The sequence below is a fragment of the Staurois parvus genome, unplaced genomic scaffold (assembly GCF_062004578.1).
Source record: "Staurois parvus isolate SC_StPar_1 unplaced genomic scaffold, SC_StPar_1.0 ptg000145l, whole genome shotgun sequence".
Taxonomy (NCBI): Eukaryota; Metazoa; Chordata; class Amphibia; order Anura; family Ranidae; genus Staurois; species Staurois parvus.
Genome location: NW_028317941.1, coordinates 4,919,752 through 4,943,735, shown reverse-complemented (window position 1 = coordinate 4,943,735; position 23,984 = coordinate 4,919,752). Strand labels below are relative to the sequence as shown.

General features: G+C 41.0%; 1 protein-coding gene and 1 long non-coding RNA gene across 2 annotated transcripts in view; one reads left to right on the top strand and one right to left on the bottom strand.

Annotated features, from left to right (window-relative positions):
* The window catches only part of TINAGL1 (tubulointerstitial nephritis antigen like 1), a 92,381-nt gene extending 72,916 nt beyond the window's left edge, over window positions 1-19,465 (top strand). The window contains exons 6-12 of the mRNA XM_089673870.1: window positions 2,153-2,273; window positions 6,003-6,153; window positions 7,209-7,392; window positions 8,782-8,827; window positions 9,111-9,234; window positions 15,313-15,358; window positions 18,118-19,465. Of these exons, the coding sequence (XP_089529996.1) occupies window positions 2,153-2,273; window positions 6,003-6,153; window positions 7,209-7,392; window positions 8,782-8,827; window positions 9,111-9,234; window positions 15,313-15,358; window positions 18,118-18,261 (816 nt within the window). The 3' untranslated portion in view covers window positions 18,262-19,465. The remainder of the gene's footprint in view (window positions 1-2,152; window positions 2,274-6,002; window positions 6,154-7,208; window positions 7,393-8,781; window positions 8,828-9,110; window positions 9,235-15,312; window positions 15,359-18,117) is intronic.
* On the bottom strand, window positions 5,548-23,373 carry LOC149464904 (uncharacterized). Its single transcript, XR_016312264.1, has 2 exons — window positions 23,134-23,373; window positions 5,548-6,199 (listed from the first exon to the last, which is right to left on the bottom strand). It is a non-coding gene; the product is annotated as an uncharacterized LOC149464904 (long non-coding RNA).
* Between the last annotated feature and the right edge of the window lie 611 nt (window positions 23,374-23,984).

Sequence of the window (23,984 nt, the reverse complement as noted above, 5' to 3'; positions counted from 1 at the left end):
TGAGTAAATATGTTTCTGTTTTTAGGCTAAAAATGAAAATGACATATTGGAAGGGGAGGGGGATATACAAAATAAGCAGTGTTACCTAGAGCTCATAAAGGAACATTTCTTAGTGAGATCCATGTCCTTCTAGAGCAATACACAACACAGCAGGGTTGTAAATGATTTCATAACAATCAGACAGACAGACCTTATGCTAATGATTTACAAAATGCTTTTACTACTTGAGTAGATGATTATGCAGCTGTACTGTCATGGGTCCCTGTACTGCGTAACACTGCTCAGCTTCTGCAGGTGGTGGCACTGAGGGGTGATCACCTATACCTCACACACCATAGCAACCTGATCTGCAAAAGGTGATGATACATGGTGGAAAACATGGGAATGCAGGCCGCACTTTATCCCTCTTCCCCAAATACCTATACTTAATAATTTATTTTCAAATGATGACACACACAACATTTCTTTTTGGCATAAATTTTGGCCGCAGCACTTTTATTGGTAATTACACATAACATAACTTAACCGCCTCCATCCCCACCATATAGTACAATGACAGGTGCAAGGCGGTTCTCTCGTTCTGGGAGGACGTCATATGACATCCTCCCATTCTAACCGCGCATGCGTGGCTCCGGGAGTGCGCAGCGCGGCGCGCTGTGTCCCTCGGACACAGCGGATCACCTATCAACGGAAAGAGCCAAAGATGTCGCCTCGGTCATGTGACACAGCAGATCACCGGTAAATGCAGTTGCTGGTTATCAACTGCACTTTCCTGTCACAGTGTGGGGAAGGTACTGCCGATAACCAGCAATTGTCAGAGGACTGATCAGCACAGATCATTAGGGCACTGATGATCAGTGCTGAGCAGTACCACCCACCAGTGCCGCCCACCTGTGCCCAGCAGTGCTGCCCACAAGTGCCCAGCAGTGCCACCCACCAGTGCCCAGCAGTGCCACCCACCTGTGCCCATCAATGCCTAGTAGTGCCACCCACCTGTGCCCAGCAGTCCAACCATCAGTGCCGCCCATCAGTGCTGCCCAGCAGTGCCACCAGTCAGTGCCGTCAGCTAGTGCCACCCATCAGTGCCATCTATCAGTGCCCATCAGTGCTGCCTATCAGTGCCCATCCTTGTTGCATATCAGTGCAGCATCATCAATGCCAGCTCATCAGTGCTGCCTATCAGTGCCCATCAGTGCTGCCTATCCTTGCCACCTCATCAGTGCTGCCTATCAGTGCCCATCAGTGCTGCCTATCAGTGCCCATCAGTGCTGCCTATCAGTGCAGCCTCATCAACTCACATCAGTGAAGGAGAAAAATTACCTGTTTGCTAAATTTTATAATAGAAACACCTTTTTTTCGAAATTTTTGCTCTTTTTTTGTTTATAGCACAAAAAATAAAACACCCACCAGCAGCGAGTAAATACCACCAAAAGAAAGCTCTATTTGTGTCAAAAATGGTGAAAAGTGGCCTGGGCACGAAGGGGGTATAAGTGTCCGGTAGGCAAGTGGTTAAGGACAAACCACATAAATAGTGCCCTGCGACAAGGGAGGGAGCGTGGGGAGCTCGTTGGCCAACTCTGACCAACTGCAAAAATCTCTGTCATGGAGTGCCTTTATATAATAAGCCCCCAATATTCCATGGTCACGTTTTTAATCCCTTCCCGCTTTTTTCCTTATTGATTTCTTAAAGGGGCCCTAACCTAACTCCTACCTATTTCTGAGAATTTCTTTTTTTCTTTTTAACTATAGAGGGATGCCACGCTGTCAGCTCATATGTTAGAGCCCTGCCCTCATTTTTCATTCCTGCACATAAGTGCTCACAATCCAATATCTCCATTATCCAGTTTCTCAGTGTCACTAGTGTGTTAAGGTAGCTGTACATCTATGAAGAGAGGATGGTATAGGATACAGGAAAATTAGTTGTTTTTTTAATACAGGTTTCTTTACACATTTGGGGTGAGTAGAACATGGAGGATTGCCATTTTATTTTGCTGATAGAAGTACCAAAAGTCTGTTTTTATATATTGGACTATGTACTGCATTGTGTAACATAGATTGTTCCCTACATGGGTTTTATGATGTTTACTTATTATGGCAGATGTTCTTCATACTCTGTCTTGCAGTGCTGACTCTTAAATTCTCCATTGTGTAGGTAAATATGGACAACGATGTTCTTCCATCCTACTTTAATGCTGCAGATAAGTGGCCAGGGATGATCCATGAGCCACTCGATCAAGGCAACTGTGCTGGTTCCTGGGCTTTCTCCACTGCAGGTATTCATTTTTCTGAACCTTTTTCTCTGTAAAGAGCGGTGACTATTTATCAATGTTTTCAGTCAAGATTACACACCCATTTTTTTTGAAGATTCACGCAGTTTTCAATTAAGATTCCTTTCACACCACCGTTCTGATCAGGTCCATCTGTCTGTTTTTTTGGCGGACCTGATCAGACAGTCCATTCAACCCTATGGACCGCCAAGTATAAATGGACTTGTGTCTGTTTATACCCTCCTACCTCCGATCCAATCTGATCTGCTAAAAGCAAATGGAAGGGAATCCATCTCCCTCTGTGTAGGCGGATCGAATCGGAGGGCAGTCAGGTATAATTGGACAGAGGAGTCTGTTTACATCTAGCCTCCTATACAGCAGAGCGACCTCTGTCTGTGTCAGCTTTGCAGAAACTGGCATGGTCATGGTCATCTGCCCACCCTGCTGTTATCAGCAGACAGATCCCTACTGATCGGAATGGAGTCTGTCCCATGTGGAAGGGGCGTAGGAGTCATTGTAAAAAGTAGGTGAATTTTGGGTGAAAATTGATAAACAGACCACAAAGCATATTATTATACTGAAATTAGATTCCTTTAGTATACTTTACACATTAAACTGAAAAAGTATTGAAAATGTGAACTGTAGTAATTTAAAGTGGTTGTAAAGGCTGAAGGTTTTTTACTTTCATGCATTCTATGCATGAAGGTAAAAAACCTTCACTATGCAGCATCTCCTCCCAGCCCCCTACTTACCTGAGCCCAATCCCGATCCAGTACTGTGCACGAGAGCATCTGTTGCCCCAGCTCTCTGACTCCTCACTGGCCATTGTCTCGTGCTGTTGTCAATCACAGCCAGTGAGGAGGGAGTAGGGGGCAGGGTAAAGCCCCTCTGTCTGTGTCTATGGACGTAGCCAGCGGTGCTTGTGAGCAAGCCCACACGAGTACCCCTGCTAGTAGGCAGGTTGCTAGGGGAGGTACTCAAAGGGGGAGGAGCCAGGCGCTCTAGTGGGGCATCTGAGAAAATGAGGATTAGGGCTGCTCTGTGCACAACCACTGCACAGAGCAGGTAAGTTTTTTCTTTTAAGCCTTTAATATCAATTTAATAACTTATTATGCTTCGTGTACAGTTTTTGATGCACAGAGAAAATGGTATACCCATAATAGAGGTAAATCAGAAGGAAATGAACATTTGAGTCACATTTCTTAAAGTAGAACAGAAAACAAACTTTTTTTTTTTAACCAATTTGGAAAGTGTAAGGAAGGCTTATAACCCCTGTCAGGTTTTATTTTGCTATTTGTATCCCATTGGGGAGATTTCCCTTCACTTCCTGTCCTAATAACAGGAAGTAAGAGAAAGTCCCTCTAAAGGGGGGGGGGGACTCCCTGGTAGTGACCACTCAAAATTTGGGATTGTCTTTCACTTTCAGTGGTAATGGACACAGGACATACAGTATATAGAGGGACACAAGGTGGGACATAGGCAGGTGTCCTATTCTATCTAAGTGCCAGTTCATACTGAAAAGCAGTGCAGGAAACCCGCATGTTGTGCATGATTCCTGCACCATGTTCAAAACGTACTGTGTCTGTGCAAAGGGCGACACCACAAACACAATATTTTAAAAATATTGCATGCACTACTTTTTGTGTGAAGCAGTGCAATTTTATCCCATTCAGATGAGTGGGCTGAAAACACAGTACATTTAAATAACACAGGAATCACACAGGAACGAAAGTGCATTCCTGTGCGATTTTTGCTGTGAACCAGACTTAAAACACAAAAAAAAATGTTACCTTCAGTTATACTTTAACCCTTGTAGCAGCCTGTCTACCAATACCATGACCACACATTGCTAATAAATTTGAAGATTAGACCTGTCATTGTTTTACAACTACTGTATAAGGGAGAGCAGACTATTTTTTTAAAAAGTCAGCCATTGAATTCACTCACTGTAGCCAGTTATGACGTAAATTTCTTTTTTTTTGCAATTTATTTTTAATTTTTTTATTTCAGGTACTTATATAGCACTGTCAATTTAAGCAGTGCTTTATATATATATATATATATATATATATATATATATATAATTATTATACAGTATTTATAAAGCGCCAATAGTTCACTCAGCGCTGTACATTACAAAGGGGGACAGAACATGTGACAGAACAATACCAATGCAATGCAAAACATGAGGGGATTGAGGGCCCTGCTCTTTCGAGCTTACAATCTAGGAGGGAGGGGATGGTGGTACAGGAGGAGATAGCTGTGGGGGATGGAGTGGTGGGAAGAGTGGAGGAGGTCGGCAAGTTAGCAGGGGGTGGTGTAGGCTTCCCTGAAGAGGTGGGTTTTCAGGGTGCGCCTAAAGGAGAGGAGAGTAGGTGATAATCTGATGGGTTGGGGCAGGGAGTTCCAGAGGATGGGTGACACCCTGGAGAAGTCCTGGAGGCGGGCATGGGAGGAGGAGACCAGGGAACTAGAGAGAAGGAGGTCTTGTGAGGAGCGGAGTGTGCGTGCTGGGCGGTACTTGGATATTAGGTCGGTGATGTAGTTCGGGGCAGTATGGTGGACAGCTTTGTACGTCAGTGTTAGGATTTTGAATTTGATCCGTTGCGAAATCGGAAGCCAGTGGAGGGATTGGCAGAGGGGGGTGGCGGAAACGGAGTGGTTGGAAAGGTGAATGAGTCAAGCAGCCATATTCAGGATCGACTGAAGTGGGGATAGCCAGCGGCGAGGCAGGCCAGTGAGGAGGGAGTTGCAGTAGTCAAGTCGTGATATGATGAGGGAGTGGATGAGCTGTTTAGTGGTTAAATATATATATATTACATTCATATCAGTCCCTAACCCTCAAGTGGCGTACAATCTAAAGTCCCTAACTCACATTCATACATACACATACTAATGTGAAGCAAGCTAACGTATACAAGCTACGAATTAGGTGACCTGATCATTTTTATCACCGCAACTTCTATTCATAGCGTTTCGCTCACTGTCAGCACAATTTACCTTAACAATAAGGGAAAAAAAAAGATTTTATTTTATGATAGATGCTGACTTATTTTTTCTTATTTAAGCCTAGTTGGCAAGGATATGCCGAGGAGAAGGAGCTTAGGCAGCCGTGATTTTTGAACCTCCTGCTCATGTGCCTGATTATTATAGGCTGTAGTTCCTTTAATGCAGTAGCAAGCACAATGCAGGCATAAGCATTTATACAGTTTTCAAAGAAAGCTTTTTTTTTTTCATAAATTGTACTGACATGTTATACAGCAAGTTTAGATACAATTAGTGCTTAGCAGAGTATTTATTTAATTATGTTGCCTTGATTTACAGTAGAGAAGATTTCTATGCCTGCTCTACTCAACAAGAAATCTTATACAAAAATGCACAGTCTATGCAAATGTTGCAAACATTTTGTGTAAAATTAGATCAAATGTTGCACACACTTGACTTTCATAGTTTAGCATTTCCTATAGTTCTATGCTAAATATTAACTATGTAGTTCTTAAGAGTAAAAGGAGGAAGGGAAATTGTGACATCTTCAGGCAATCTTGAGTTAGTACAAGCATATCGATTAAATTACAAGGATATTCCAAGAAAATACTGTACTGTACATGCTTTTGGTATTGTGTATCTTGATCACAAGTTTTACTATCAATAATACAATAATAAGTGGCATTTTCAAAGTCGTTTGGTATAGAAAGCTATTAAGAGCTCATTGCGGTCATGTCTTTCTTTCATCAGCTGTTGCCTCCGATAGACTTTCCATTCAGTCGATGGGGCACATGACTCCTGCTCTGTCCCCTCAAAATCTCATTTCCTGTGACACCAAAAACCAGCATGGATGCAGAGGGGGCCGTGTGGATGGAGCATGGTGGTATCTCAGAAGAAGAGGGTATGTGATTTGCATTTGTTTTTATCATTTTCTTTCAAGGTTTGTTCTAAATGAGACATAATAAGCCCAATTATTTAGTTTTGAAAAGTGAAAATTTGATTTTATAAACTTTTTATATATGGTTCTAGCTGTAATAACTGTATCTAGATAAAATTAGTTTCAAAAGTAGATAGAGCTGTAAAGTAAGCAGATTAAAAAGACACATTTACTGCAGCTTTAAAACTTTTAAAACATTATTAAATATACTTTTTTAATACAAGCTGTGTAAGTACCTGAATTTGACCTGATTTCAGCATCTTGCAGTCTCTGTACAGCAGGGCTGGAGTGTAAGAGGAAGAAGCAGTACAAGGATCCAAATGTGCTGTTCATGTGCTGACAAGAAGCATGCGAATAGGAAGAGAAAGTGGAGTGACAGAGAGATGAGCTCAGTACTGTGCTGCTTTTACTTTTACTGTCCAGTCACATTCAATATGTTGAATGATGCTGGCCATTTGACTGAGAACATTTTGAGCCAAAGTACTGCAGGGGAGCTCTCTGGATTGAATGGGAAAAGCTGGTTTTGCTATTTTAGCTTTTAATGGGCAATTCATTGTTATATTTATAATTTTGGCTCTTGTCAAAATATGTTACATACCATTCTTTGCATTCACTTGGCTTTTACCACTGTGGCATCTGTACAGATGTAAATTTTTTACGCCTTTTAATCTAATACTAGTGCCATGCTACCTTTTGGTGAACTGGCGAGCACCAGCAGCCTAGTATATCCTGGTCTTTCCCATACCTCTTAGATTGTAAGCTCCAAGGAGCAGGGCCCTCCAAACCCTCTTGTATTGAACTGTATTGTTCCTGTATTGTTTCCCGTTATATTGTAAAGCGCTGAGCAAACTGTTGGCGCTATATAAATCCTGTATAATAATAAAAATAATATGCTAAATAATATTTACTCTTTGAGCCACACTTCCTGTATTATGTGATCCTATTCTCATTAACATTTTACATGTCTTTTGAGTATTCTATCTGCTTTTTTTAAATAAATGGTATTTCTCATTCTTCAGGGTTGTAACAGAGGATTGCTACCCATTTGCTGGTCAAAATACAAATGGACAACCCGCATCATGTATGATGCACAGCCGCTCAATGGGAAGAGGGAAGAGACAGGCCACTGCTCACTGCCCAAACCCATATGCATCATCAAATGAGATCTACCAGTCTACACCCGCCTACCGCCTGGCATCCAATGTAAGTCTTTCTGCATAACTGCTCAGTTTCTAGAAGCATCATAGTACCAGATCCAACAAAACATTTTTTACAAAGTGACAAAGGAAAATATCTACATACAAACAAGTTTCAGCATTCTTTTTAGTTTCCAGAAATATTGATTAAAATGTTTGTTGTATACAATAATGGGTTAAAAGGAACTTATGGAAGAATCAAAACCCTTAAAGCTGAATTCCAGGTATAACTTTTCTTGCATAGTTAAATTAGTTCAAGCATATCCCATTGATTGCCTATCCCTGTGAGTAGCTGCCGATACTACAGTGATCCCCACTGTATTTGGGTCCCTTGCCGAATGACTGCTCTGCATAGTTACCACAGGGGCTCCTTCTTTCGGCATGGGCACCATTGAGAGAACTCTTTGCATTTTCTTAATAAATACAAGGCATTCTTTGTTTGGACGAGGTGGAGAGGTGGGGCAGTGATGTTGCAATATCCACCTAGTCCAATCAGAGAACATCTTATATTTACTGAGAAAAGAAGAAGGCGGTCTCTGAATGGCGTCCATGCCGAGCGGGCGACCCCCTGTGGCTGCTATGCAGCGGCTTGGCACGAGATCTGGAAAACAGTGAGGATTACTGTAGTAGCGGTGGCTGCTGCAATGATGCTCTACTTCCATAGAGATTAAACATGGAACATGCATATTTACAGACTAAAAACTGAAATGTAACTTTGCAAAATAAACCATACAATAGCCACTCTAGGGAGCAGTGGCTATCTAAGGATGTGAGCAGATATTTGGGTAAAATTATTTTGGGGATACATTTTCAAAAGCAGCCAGCCCAAGTGAAAATGAGAGGTAAAGGAAATACTATATTACTGTACTTCCAAAATCAGGAAAAAATACAGACTAAGTAGTTTAAAAAGCTGATATTGAATTATTATATATTATAGTAAATGAGGAAAACCTACCAACAGAAAAACATGAAGGCACCATATCTGACCTCCTGAGAATGTTATATATTTGTTTATTAGGCTGCGCCCCTTGCTTCAATAACTTGAGTCACTAACCTAGAATAAGTATGCAGATAAGAAATATCTGCATATGTGTCTCAGGGGAGTGACTCAGAAGAGCCTTTTTATTTCTATCATGACAGATTTAACTAAATAAAGGGATATTTTATGATAGTTGTTTCATAAAGCAGTGGTGTTTTAAGTCCATGTACTTTTGAAAATAGTCACACAAGCCTTTGACCTTGCAACTGGCTATTGGGGAGCCATCTTATTTGGGGGTCATTAGGAAGGTGTGGTGGATGAGAGGAAGCAAACTATAAAGAATCTGTTTGTTTTCCATAAATGATGACTTTTGCCCCACTGATGTCCATTTTATAAGGTACATTATTTTGCCTGCAGGAGAAAGAAATAATGAAAGAAATATATGAGAATGGTCCAGTACAAGGTAAGTAGTACAGATGAACTGCGCTACTAAATTAACCAGCAGAGCATTGAACATATTAACATTCTCTCACCTATTATTTGACTCTAGGTTTTCAGTCCTTTCTTCTTGCTCAGCTCCTCCATAGTAAATTTGCACTGTTGCAATATACATGTACAAACATGCAAGTCTCTGTAGATAAAATTAACCAAGCCATGTTATGCACACAGGTAGACAGCAGTGCCTCTTATTCTCTCATCATCTGCACTGTCAGTAAAATTAATGTTCCAAATGTTCTCCTTTATAGCCATAATGGAGGTGCATGAAGATTTCTTTGTGTACAAAAGTGGAATCTATAGACACACACCTGTAATGGCAGGAGAACCAGAGCTGTACCGTAGTCATGGGACGCATTCTGTAAAGATCACTGGGTGAGTAAGGGATTAGACTGGCTAATGCTGGATGTTTATTACATATGGAAATAAATAAGTGGTTATTAGCATACTGTCATAAACATACATATGTATGGTAAAATACTCTTTATTAACTGTATTGTGTATGCTACTGATGCTATAATAACGTGTGAGTTTCCACAGAAATAAGGTAACCTGGACGAATTTTCAGTGTACCAGTGTGAAGGATTCTGAGCTCTTGTATTTGATTTTTTGTAAGGCCAAATGAGTTTCAACAAATGTATGTTAAACATTGATGATTCTGACAATGTTAGTAACTTTTCTGATTAAATTAATTTCCTTTTTTCAAGCACTTGCTGCTTAAAACGAGTCATACTGGGGACCCCTCAATATTGTTAGATCAAGGTGTTTGTTCTCTATAAACAATTAAATGGCACTTTAAAGTGGTTAAACCAAACCTAATTATCTTTCAGCGCAGCCACTACGTGATTACCGCTTACACCACCAAAAATCATCAAACATATAAATATAAGATTGCATTTGAATCAATAGTTAAACATAAGGTTGCTGTGTGCACCATAAAGTGGTTTCACTCCACCCCTCAGTAAATAATGCAGCAAAAGATGCCGTGCAACCCACAAACCTTCACTATAAAATGATAATAAAGTCCTAAACATAAAGTCCATAGTAGTAAGATCTTCCTCTAAATTATCCACGTATCCCAATGTCTCCATGCACCAATATCTTCTATAACTGATCACCAGCGCTACTCATGTCTACACCTCCCATGAACAATATATGCTTACCTCCAGACTAGACCCTGATGGCTAGTCAAAGGTCACATGCACTTGTACCCCTTTCATGGGCTGCAAACAAGATGGCTCCATATTCACTCCACCACAGATGGCTCCCACTGTTCCATGGATCCTCTATTCACATAAGGAGCCTTATTTCATTCATGAAAGAAGAATAGGGACTGATAGTGCTCTCCATACAGTAAAAATATTTATTCAATATTTAAAATGACAAAAACAAGTCACTGTACACACAGTACAATGTACAGGGCATATCAAAAACAGGTAGCTCTTTGTCTCACCACTTCCATTGCCAACATCAAGATGGCTGCCAACTGACCCCACTCCACCCCTATACACGTTACACCCAATCAACAGGCTTTCTCAGTAGGGCATCAGGCGCCTGTACAGCATCCTTGTTTTCCCTTGTTTGTCAGCACTGGGGTCACATTAGCTGAGTGAGGGAGAGAAACTGATGTACAAGAGAAATCCTGGAATACTAGTCAGTAACAGTGTGCATAGGTGTATATGGTTTGGAAGAATAAATCACCACTAATGTTGGATGTCCTACGTGTGTCCTACTGCGTGGACATTGACAGCTCAGCATTATTTTTTTTTTATTTATTTCAGGTACTTTTATAGTGCCGTCAATTTGCGCAGTGCTTTACATATATATTGTACATTTATACCAGTCCTTAACCCTCAAGGGGCGTACAATCTAAGGTCCCTAACTTACATTCATACATACGCACACTAGGGCCAATTTAGACAGGAACCAATTAACCTTCAAGCATGTCTTAGGATTGTGGGAGGAAACCGGAGTACCCGGAGTAAACCCACACAGGCACAGGGAGAACATGCAAACTCCAGGCAGGTGGTGCTGTGGTTGGGATTCAAACCAACAACCCTAGTACTGCCAGGCAGAAGTGCTAACCATTTACCATTGTGCTGCCCCATTACTGGATTTAAGTACAGTGGAAAAGGGGAAGGTGTACGGTATTGGTTCACATTTTCATTGTATTTGTCAGATTGCTTTAACTAACATTATATGCAGATCAAAGCTTGACCATTTGATCTTCAGGTAAATGAAATATAGTAAATGTAAAAATAACAATGTTACTTTGTATCCCTCTATCTTAGTAAACAGCATTTATAAACACTGTGTCAGACATCCATTTTTTTGACTCCAGCAGCTTCTATGACTGCTGTATTTACACAGCAATTCCCAACTAACATTTTGAGAGCTAGGAACTGTCTCCAAATACACGTGGGTTAGTGGCAGCAGGGCAGAAGGACAGAGTTTATTACATACACCCTGTGTACTTTGGTGAAGCTATTGTGGGCATGTGTAGCAGGCCCAAGGTCCACAAATGGTTAAAATAAACCTAACATAAAATTTTATTTTATTTATTTATTTATTCATTTATGCGCTATATATAAAATGCACGTCAGGAAAAAAAACATGCATTGTGGAATAAATATACACAACTGGCAGAAACCTCCAAGCTTCCAACACACAAATATAAATATCTTCCTTTGCTGATTTTCTTATTAGTTTTTACTAAAAAAAAAAATTGTGCTCATTAGTTGTCCACTTCTTTGCCAGATGCATGCACATACACAAATAGGTCCCAATCTTGTCACTTAACATGAAGTGACATTTATTACTATAATAGGCAAGAAAAGTTCATAGAAGGATACAAGCATAATGTTACTGTCCCTGAAATCTGCGGAAGGGAGAGGCAGGAAGCATCAGAGTAATCTCACGGGGGCCAAAAGGACATGCGGAGCCTTGAACTGAACATTATGTCTACCCCAAGGAGACTATATAACATCCTGTACTGCCCTTTCTATGTTGGGCCAAGCTAATGTCAAGGGAGTGATGTCTGGCTGGGAATAGTAGGCACTGAAATAGAACAGGTATAGAAATACAGAATAATATCAGGAATGTGACAATGCATGCAATAAACAAGGTAAAATGAAAACTGCAAAAGCATGCATGGTTTTATTGTACTAAAAGAGTTAATAAGGAAGGTACAGGAGCTAGATTACTATACATTGTGTAAAAAGATCTTGCTCTTTTCTATCATGAGTCTCAGCAAATTCCACACTTGCTGATTGCTTAGGAATGTTCTCTAATGTTACCTCTGTCCCAGATATTGGTCTGACCTCAAGCTGTGTCTGTCCCTATAGTAACACAGTACCCAGGCATGGTACTGTCCAAGTATCTGCATACAGAGGGACATATTATTTTAATTTATTTATTACAGGTACTTATGTAGCGCCGTCAATTTACGTAGCACTTTACATATATATTGTACATTCACATCAGTCCCTAACCCTCAAGGGGTGTACAATCTAAGATCCCTAACTGACATTCATACATACACATACTAGGGCCAATTGAGACAGGATCCAGTTAACCTACCAGCATGTCTTTGGCATGTAAGAGGAAACCGGAGTACCCGGAGGAAACCCATGCAGGCACAGGGAGAACATGCAAACTCCAGGCAGGTGGTGCCATAGTTGGGATTCAAACCAACGACTCTAGTACTGCCAGGTGGAAGGGCTAACCATTTAGCCACTGTGCTACATTTATAATTAACCACCTCCCGTCCAACCGTTGTTTATAAACTGCTGGACAGTAGCAGTGCAAGGGCGGGTGGCCGTTTATAAACAGCCTCCCCACTCCCTGCTTGTGCGCGCTCCCTGGGAGCATGCAGCACCGCGATCCAGTGCCCGCTGTGTCCTCCGGACACAGTGGAACACCGATCGTCGTACGGGACCTCTGTGCAAGGTCCCGATCATGTGATCACTGATTGGCCAATCAGTTATCACATGCAGAGTAGTAAGCAAGATGTCAATTCTGACATCATTGCTTACTACCAGGGGTGGACTGACAACTCATGGGGTTCCCAGGCAATAGGGGATCATGGGGCCCCTGTGTCCTTGCCCAAACTCAAAAAAAGCCTATGAAAAAGGTACCAGGGGCATCTCATGGGGCCCCCTACTGACCCCGGGCCCTCGGGCAGTGGCAGAGTTTCCAAATGGTCAGTCCGCCCCTGCTTACTATGTGTGAAATCTGTGACTGATCACAGAGGCCACATTAGCGTGTAAGAGGAAACCGGAGTACCCGGAGGAAGCCCATGTAGGCACAGGGAGAACATGCAAAGTTGGGATTCAAACCAATGACCCTAGTACTGCCAGGTGGAAGGGCTAACCATTTAGCCACTGTGCTACATTTATAATTAACCACCTCCCGTCCAACCGTTGTTTATAAACGGCCGGCCGGTGGCAGTGCAAGGGCGGGTGGCCGTTTATAAACAGCCTCCCCGCTCCCTGCTTGTGCGCGCTCCCTGGGAGCATGCAGCACCGCGATCCAGTGCCCGCTGTGTCCTCTGGACACAGTGGAACACCGATCGTCGTACGGGACCTCTGTGAGAGGTCCCGATCATGTGATCATTGATTGGCCAATCAGTGATCACATGCAGAGTAGTAAGCAAGATGTCAATTCTGATATCATTGCTTACTACCAGGGGTGGACTGACAACTCATGGGGTCCCCGGGCAATAGGGGATCATGGGGCCCGTGTCCTTGCCCAAACTCAAAAAAAGCCTATGAAAAAGGTACCAGGGGCATCTCATGGTGCCCCCTACTGACCCTGGGCCCTCGGGCAGTGCCAGAGTTTCCAAATGGTCAGTCCACCCCTGCTTACTATGTGTGAAATCTGTGACTGATCACAGAGGCCACATGGTACAAGGCCATTCACAACAGCCTTGTACCATTTGACAATCTGTGACCAATCACAGCTCACACAGTATTTCTCAATGGCTGCAAGAATGCAGCCAGAGAGAGGGATTGCTTTAAAGCCTTTATGGGTGTAAAAGCAATCAGTGTAAAAAAAAAAAAAAATCTTCATCACCCCCCACAAGTAGTGGTGACACTGTACTGCTAGAGTGACAGTATGTAAAAAAAAAATAATAATAATATAAATTAAAAAAACATTTTAAATGATAATTTTTGGTTATAAACTAATTTGGGTTTTTTTTTTTTTTTTACTAAAAAGATAACTGAATACATTTTAGCCAAGATTTATGAAGAAAGATTATTTATTTGCAAAATTTTATAAGAAAAACACTTTTTTTCAAAATTTTTGGACTTTTTCATTTATATACCAAAAAAAATAAAAATCCCAGCAGTGAATAAATACCACCAAAATAAAGCTTTATCTGTCTCAAAAAAACGTTAAAAAATTCATATGGGTACAGTCTTGCATGACCGCGCAATTGTCATTCAAAGTGTGATAGCGCTGAGAGCTGAAAATTGGCCTGGGCAGGAAGGGAGTAAAAGTGTCTGGACTGGAAGTGGTTAACCATAACCATCAAATATTCAGTCTGCTATCAGACAGAATTTTCTAAATCTTTTTAGTGAAAATAGAGACCTCCATAAAGAAGGGGTGTTTCACCAGGTGGGTACTCTTGCTCATATACAACTCATTTATGGTTAGAACAGGCCACAAGTAGGTGCACATTACACCTACCCTCATACTTACTATATATACATACATAGTTATAAAAAAAATACATATAAACAATGCATCAGTACAAGAAGTTTGGGCAGATTTGCTCTTTTACCTGCTAAAGGGTTTGTATTTCTATACTTCCATCCCTGAGATTTACACAAGACAACCCTGTTTTTTACTGCTGCAGTTGAAGAACATTTCCGAGCTATGTTCTTCCCCCAACCTGTGACTGGGCAGTGAAAGAAGAAGCAGCAGACAGATGAGTTGTTCATCTGTCACTGTGCTCTCTCCTGCTATCAGCATGCCCCTTGTTAGCACATGAGCACAGCAACTCAGCTGATTGACTCCCTGTGCTCCCTTTTCCCCTCTTCTGTACAGTGGATTGCAAAAGGCAATACCAAGTCAAACTTAAGTACTTACAAAACTTGCGTTAAAAATAAGTTTGATGACATTTTAATAAATACAGAGATGCATAAATATATGTATTTTATATCTGCCAGTTCAGCTTTAAAGGAGAACCAAGAAAAAGGAGTGAAGTTAGTGATAAATGAGCTTTGTATAAATTATTCATTACTACTCAAAGCTACAGTATAATTCTGCAAAATATGCAGTAAAAATCTATATTGTAAAGTGCTGATTATATTGTAAAGTGCTGAGCAAACTGTTGGCGCTATATAAATCCTGTATTATAATAATAATAATAATAATAATAAAAAGTATATTGCTTGGAATATTTATTCTTTAGTATTAACTTTTGTCTTTTTTTTTTTCTTATACCAGGTGGGGAGAAGAGTTGGCACCCAACGGACAGTTTCAAAAATATTGGGTAATGATAACTTTATTTAATTTCCCTATGTTCAGGAAAGACATAATGTTTAGGCATGGTATAATAAATATTTGTGCTACAGTTTTATACATATTAAGGAATCCTTTTCTCAGTGAAATGTGTAGGCTGCCATTGCTGATGCCTCACTTTAAAAATCATAGCTGCTTGTCTGTCATGCTGACCCTTAACACATAGATCCAGAGCAATTCTGCAGGTGAGGAGTTCTTATTTACCCTGGTTTTCCATACCTGCATGCTTGTTTCAGATCAGTGACTCAGATGCTATTGACCCCCTTCTGAAAAAAAAATGCTAGTTGCCTGGATGTCTTGGGTATGAACATTTCCAGAACAGGAATGCAGATCAGGAAGACCACATTGAAGTCAAAGCTCCTAATCTGCATACATGTCCCAGCTCAGTTACTAAGAAAGTATCGACAGTATTATTATTATTTTAATTATTATTATACGGGATATAAAGTGACTACAGTTTGCTCAGCTCTTTACAATATAAAGGGAAACAATACAGCAACAATGCAATTCAGTACAAGAGGGTTAGGAGGGCCCTGTTCCTGGGAGCTTACAGTCTAATAGGGAGGGGCTACTGGAACAAAAAAAAAAATACCGGTAGGGGATGAACTGATGGGAAAAATAAAAGATTTACTTGCTAGCTGAAGACAGGATAGGCCTCCCTGAAAAGATGAGTTTTTAGGGATCGCCAAAAAGTGTATGGAGTAGTAAGAGATAGCTGGACAGATTGGGGTAGGGAGTTCCAGAGGATGGGAGAGGTTCTGGAGAAGTCCTGAAGATGAGCATGGAAGGAGGAGACAAGGGAGCTAAAGAGCAGGAGGTCTAGGGAGGAGCGGAGAGGACGGTTTGGGTAATATTGGAGACAACATTGGTGATGTAGCTTGGGGGAGAGCTGTGAATGGCTTTGTATGTGGTTGCTAATATTCTGAATTCTATTTTTTGGGCTATCGGAAGCCAGTAGAGGGATTGGCTGAGAAGGGTAGCGGACACTTCTCGCAGTTCGTAAGGTTGATGAGTCTGGCAGCAGCATTAATGAGAGACTGAAGAAGAGATAGCCTGCCTAGAGGTAGGCCTATGAGGAGGGAGTTACAATAGTCAAGGAGAGATATAACAAGGGAGTGAATGAGTAACTTAGTGGTTTCAATGGTTAAAAAGTGGTGTATTCTGGAGATGTTACAGAGGTGAAGTCTACAAAATGTGGACAGTGATTGGATTGCTCTCAGTTGGAGTCACGAGTTGCCATAAAGCAATGATAGTGAATGCAGAAAAATCTCACGAATGTGAAAAGTACTTATTCCTGATGGTGTGGCTCCAGAGCTAGTTGTATGGTTAACTCTTGGCTCAGAATGGTGGATTTAAATGGTCAGCAGCCTTGTTGACAATCAGTGCAGGTTGAAGATCAGGGATGGAGAGATGAGGAGTTGGATGGATTGAAGGCTCAAAAATATTTTGCAGCTAGGCACATCAGATCTGGGAAGGATCCTCGGTAACATGTAGAAGACAACAAGGTAGCCAAAGTGCAGGAATTAATAAAAACAATGTATCATTTATTAGAAAAACAAATATCCACACATAGGCTCCATGCACACTAGGCGTTTTAATAATGCTGGTAATGTTAACTGTGTAAAGTCACATTAAAAACGTGAGTATTTCAGCGTTGTGCATTAGTGTGTAGCTGTGTTTTTTCACGTTTGTGGGTTTTTTTACTCCCCACATTTTGTTTTGCTCAAAAGAAGTCTGAAAACACCAGTTTGCCGTGATTTACTGCGTTTTGTCGCATTAGAACGTTTTTACAGCTAAAAAACTCTTCTAGAAACCCACTAGTTCTGGGGTTTTTTTCCAGCCAGTAAATGCCCCTGCCAAAAAACACTGATTACAGTCTATGTGTGCATGGACACATAGGATAACATGCAGGAGAGTTTGCTGGCTGTAGAAAAAAACATCAAAAGCCAAAAACAGCCGCTGTAAAAATATCCAGTGTACATGAGGACTTACATTCAAGTAAGTGAGGTGCTGCTTGGACATGGAGGGGAAAGACAGTGTTGTTCTTGCTACAGGGTCCAGGATTACACCTAGCACCATGGTATGAGGGGAGAAACTGATAGTTTTATTATTGATCTTGATGGAGAAGTCAGGGGAGGGGGCACGGGCAGGAAGAAATATTATGATCTCAGTTTTAGAATGATTGAGTTTGAGGAAGTGGTGTGACATCTACACTGATATATCAACATGACAGTCAAGAAAATAACATTTTATTTTTTAGAAGGAGAGGTTAGTAATGGTAACCGCCATACTGGGAAGTGACTGTTTTCTTTAAATGGAAATATTTTACAAAATAATTTGTGGCAAAAATAATGATTATACCTACTAAGCTATATGTTGAGTACCACTAAAATATTAAATAGAAAAAAAAGATCTTGATGTTTTTCATTTGGATTTCCCAGCTGTATAAACAATCAAATTATAATTCTTAATTTTTACAGTTACTTGTTTATATAGATTGTAAAAACTGGAATTATACTTTGACATTATATTTAGCTGCCATAATTCACATTAAAAACATAACCAATTTTTGGTATTCGGGAACTTGAGTCACTTTCAGCTTTTTTTTTCTTTCCCACTAATGCATATGTACCTTAGTGGTTGTGTGATAATTACAACCTACAGCATATTACTATGCTAATCATATGAAGTGTGTGTTTCTGATTTGTTCTCATCTTCTCCTTACTGTAGCTGGCTGCCAATTCATGGGGCAAAGACTGGGGAGAGAGAGGATATTTCCGCATTGCCCGCGGCGAAAACGAGTGTGAAATTGAAACCTTTGTAGTGGGAGTGTGGGGCAGAGTCAGCATGGAGGATGTCGCTCGTAGAAAATGAGGAATTTTCCAGGCTGTAGGACTTTGTGGATTTCTAATAAGCAAACATTGGTTTGTACCTTGCTCTTTACCTCCAGATATTTTCACAGCCAGTGAGCTGGATCATAAGGTCCTAGGTGGGTAGGCATGTGTGTTCTAAAGTGGGGAACTGAGTCTGTACTAAAATTAAGAATGAGGTAAGTGTATCTGGCTGTTTAATAATAGGACTTCTTTTGACCCGCAACAAATATCTGCAACCCACTGAAGAGAGACATTTATGGCCAGTGTTCACTATGTAAAGGCAATGATATTTTGAACATCTCCTAATGTTTTAAGTTTTGAAAGGGTTAGGTAAATCACTGGCATATACCGAACTTGTCTGAAGTTTTCAAAGTGTAAAATGTCAGCACCACAATCTATGTACTTTGAATTTCTACTGTTTCATGGGCACTATGTACATTTCAAATGTGTTATCCATATGCTGGATTCTTCTAAAGCTACAAACTCATTTTATAAATGTTCTATAAATCAACAAAACTAGTACCACAACTCAGGACCGGGGGGTGGGTTGGGGGGGGGGGGGGGGGCAGGATGCAGTGAGGAACCTAATGTAATTAAGCTGACCCAGTGGTGCTGACACAGGGAAGATTCGCAGCCTGTGGCTTTGGAAGGGATAATAGATAGTCCTATAATCTCCCTAGGGATCAAAAGGGTTTTGTTTGGGGCTGTATGCAAGGGGCACACAGGCTTGTGAACCTGTCACAGACAGACATTCCCCGCCAAGCTACAAACTGCCAGAGGAGTGGTAGGCTTCCACCTAGGACCAAAATGAACTTATCTACATATATATATATATATTATGAGAGCTTAAAATGAAGGCCAATGACCTTTTTATAAAACATATGTAAAACATCCACTGGTATCTGAAGCTTGCTCATTTTAAAACATCATCTATCCCACGCACAGCTAAATTTCTTCAATCCATTAGCCTTAAACATCTTTGCGGGTACTGCATTTGCTAAAGACATTTACCTTAAAAAAAGCCTTTATTAAAGCCCAAACTCAAATGCAGAAAATGTGAATTATGTTTAGCTATTTATTGAAACTTTTTTTTTATTGAGATTATGTATATTGTTTAAAGCCCTAATCCTTGTGCACAATAATTTGGATTCCAACCACTGTTACATTTACGACATTCCAGTTTGAATAAAAGTATTTTTCACCAAGCTTGGATAAATGTTTATTCTATTTTTATTTACCTATTATTAAGTTTAAGGTTCAACTTGAAAGTGGTTCTAAAGGCAAAAAGTTTTTTTTACCTTAACGCATTTTCTGCATTAAGGTGGAATAACTTTTTACGTAATCTAAGGGCGCTCTAGTCCGGTCACATGATCGGTTACCAGTGGCGGCTTCAAGGGAGAGGAAGGACCGTGGCAATGGATGCCCCATAGTAAGCCTATTGGTGATGCCATCGCCCAGGCACTGCAGCCTATGTCAGCGATCTCTTCATTCCCCTGATGCCAGCTGTTGAAGCAATCATGTGACCGGACCACAGCGCCCTTAGAATTTTTAAACAATTAAGGGTCTATTCACAGTTAGCCATTTCTCAGTATCTCGCTTTATAGCATATGCATCTAACTTGCTACACTTACCTAAAAAAACTACTACAATTGATTTTCAATATTCATAGTTTGTAATGGAAAAGCATTTTGGCGAGATACTTTCGCAGTGTCAAGATTTGCTAAACGCTGTTGGTCACCTGTTGTATGTCTGTAGAACACAGATGTCTTAATAGTTTCGAAAGAATGAATGTGAAAATTCACGTTTGTTGAACATTTGCAAGATGGGGCTTAGATGGGATAAAGTAACAACTACTACTACTAGCCTGTGTGACTCTGGTTTACAAACTGGACAAAGCTAAAGTAAAACTCCAACTTTTTATCAATAGTATAAATTCACAGGCCCATAGTATTAAGAAAAAAAACGTTCACTGCAATGCTCACCTTCAACTGAGCACTATCCCCTGCAGACTGTCCTTTCCAAAGGAACCAGCGTCATTTAACCCACTTTCCCAAAGCTCAGGCGGTCATGGACACACTCCCTGTTGGTACATCATCACCATTGGCTTGGGCACAGACTACTAGTGAGCTGAAGAGGTCAATAGGAAGAAGGGTCAGCCGCACACCGGAAGATAGATGAATATAGTGTATATTTATTGATCCATAGGATCATACCCTATGATTAAGCACAATATTGTGTGAAACACTTTAACAGGTCCTGTATTCATGTCCTGGTGTTTTGTGTGTCCTATGGATCAATAAATATACACTATATTCATCTATCCTCCGGTGTGTGGCTGACCCTTCTTCCTATGCCATTGTGTGTGGTGGCAAGCCAGAGCCTGCACCTGTTGTGGATTGATCTGGATTGTTTGCCTGAGCGGTATACCTTTGTTCTTTGGATTGAGCTAAAGAGGTCACACATCATTGTGTGAGTGGTGGTCAGTGCAAAAATAAGGACCATCCCTACCACCACCAGACCACTGTCGCCACAAATGATGATGACAATGGATTAGGACAAGGATCCACTGGGAAAAAGATACCTACAATAGACTGTAACAATTGACAATAGACTGTAACAGGGTCAGTTGTTTGTTTGTTGTGGTGATAATAGGGGTATCCAGTAGAGGAAGTCTAGTAGATCTTTAAATAAAGGAAGAAACTATTCTGCAGTTATTCACCATAAAATTTGATCTGACCCTCATCTAAGTCACAACAATAGACATACACAATTGGGTAGATTTACTAAAAGTGGTGCACTCAGTGGTGCAGCTGTGCATGGTAGTCAATCAGCTTCTAACTTTGGCTTGTTCAATTAATGGGGAACTACACTGCATCTGAGCACCACAAACCAAAAACGCTTTAAATCATTTTTTAATATTTAACGCAAACTCACCCATCCATCCATGCTTTTTTTTTTTTTGCTGAGAAAGCACTTTGAAAAACACCTCCTAGCATTTCTGGCCATGGGCATCTTGAGTAAGGGAAGATGATTCATGTAGCATTTACTTCCTAAAATCCATCTGCCCTTAACTCCTGTGCAGACAGGAGGTTTTGGAGGGATATAACCCTATAATTTTTTTTTTATTGCCATCTGTGTTCCATTGGGAAAATTTACCTTCACTTTATGTCCCATAGCCAAAACAGGAAATGCGAGCAAATAAAGGGAATCCCTTGGGACCCCCAGGTCACCAGAACTAGTGTCCCCATTTAAATATTTCCTCTCTATTATTTTTCTGGGAGCAACCCAAAATTGTTCTCTGAGGATTGCAGTGATCTATCGGCCTCCTGGACCAGTGTCCCGCTTTCTTGATGATTTCTCCACCTGGCTACCCTACTTTCTCTCCTCTAAAATACCCACTATCATTCTTGGAGATTTTAACATCCCCATTAATGTCAACAACCCAGCTACATCCCAACTCTTCAACATAACCTCATCTTTTGCATTAGCACAATGTATACAGTCCTCCACTCACTCTGATGGGAATACATTACACCTTGTTTTCTCCCATCTTTGCACTCCCTACAACCTCACAAACACCCCCTTTCCTCTCTCTGATCACAATCTCATCACCTTCACAGTGTCCTCATCTTCAAACACCTATCCCTCCAAGCAGCAAACAATTACCCGTAGAAACCTTCACAACTTGAACCCTGTTCCTTTCCTACTCTGCAACTGACCAACTCTATGACAGAATCTCTCCCCTGTCCTGCCCTGACCTGGCCACTACTGTCTACAACAGTTCGCTTTCATCCACATTAGACTCACTTGCTCCTCTAACAACACGAAGCATCAGGCCCCAACCATTACAACCGTGGCAGACTGACGACACCAGAAATCTTAAGCGACATAGTCGTGCGCTGGAGCGATTGTGGCATAAACCCAAATCTCACCAAGCATTCACCTTATATAAATCTCCTTTCTTAAAACACAATTCCTCCCTCCATGCTGCTAAACAAGCCTATTTTGTCACTCTCATCAATAGCTTGTCATCCAGTCCTCGTCATCTCTTCTCTACTTTTAACTCTCTACTTTCTACACCTCCACCCAGTACCTCACTCACTGCTCACGAGATTGCAAATAATTTCAAAAACAAGATTGATGCAATTCGTAGGGGCATCGCCACTGCACAGACATCCGTAGAAACCTCCCTCAACACTTTCCTCTTTTGACCTTGCTACTACCGAAGAGGTCACTAAAGTTTTCTCAGAAGCCTGTCTCACTACCTGCCCCCTGGATCCTGTCCCCTCACAACTACTGCAATCACCCTCTTCTTCCATCCTATGCTCCCTCATTCACATCTTCAATCTCTCCCTCTCTAATGGTGCCTTCCCCTCCCCTCTAAAGCATGCACACATCACTCCCATACTGAAAAGCCCTCCCTGGATCCCACCAACCTGAACAACTTAAGACCCATCTCCCTGCTGCCATTTACCTCTAAACTCTTAGAACGCTTAGTCTACAATCGTAAAAATAGGTAAAAGTGGGCGCTATTTCTAGTAAGCTGCTGTGCACTCAAGGTAACCAATAGAAATCCTTATTCAAATTAAAAATAAATAGTGCAGCGCTAATAAAGGTAATTCAAATGTCTAAATAAATGATAAATGTTAAAAAATGGACAATAAGATAAGAAGCAGGTTGAATATAAAATGTTATGCCAAATAGGTACAAATGATCACATATGAGATAGCTAATATGTTTTCAAAGATATAAATTGGTATGAATTATAGATCTGCAAATATCCGCAGAAGTGACTATAGTAATGGAGAAAAAAAGTCCCACAACTTCAAACCGGTGCTTGTATCTTGTGTTAATATGAGAAATGCGCACTCACCGGACGTATACTATTAATGTGCATTGTATAATATATCCTGGTGTCAATAGGTGGTCATCTGGGCCAAGAGTTGGAACAGGCTCCCTCTCGGGATGGTAAGAGTCCAGGAACTTTAGTGCTGATACTCCAGGGATGTCCAGAGTTCCCCTTTAGGGATGGATGGGTGCAGCTCTCACAGGCTAAGACAGGAGGCTCCCTCTCTGGATACACAGGGTACTGGGCGTCTAAAGGAAATGATACTCCCTGCAAGGGGTCAGAAACAGAAGAATGCCCATAGTGTAGTAGGATTAGAAAACAATTTATTGATTCAGTAAAATAGGATGCATCCAGGGAAGTTAAAATTATTGTATTGAGCAAAAGGACTAACCATCCCTATAGAGAAATGGCTGCTGGAGCTCCACGATGCTCTGACGGCATGACGTGACGGCGTGAGTAGGCTCCTAAGGAAGAGCCTACTCCCATCTGTCCTTTCAGTCCCAAATCAAATTGCTGTCTAAATCTTGCAGACTTCACCTTCGCAACATCTCCAAGATACGGCCGTTCTTAACCTCGGAAACCACTAAGCAACTTATTCACTCCCTTGTTATCTCTCGCCTTGACTATTGTAACTCCCTCCTCATTGGCCTACCTCATCGCAGGCTATCCCCTCTTCAGTCTATCATGAATGCTGCTGCCAGACTCATCCACCTTACTAACCATTCTGTATCTGCCACCCCTCTCTGCCAATCCCTCCACTGGCTTCCCATTGCCCAACGGATACAATTCAAAACATTAACAATAACATATAAAGCCATTTATAACTCTGCCCCAAATTACATCACCAATCTTGTCTTCAAATATCACCCAAACTG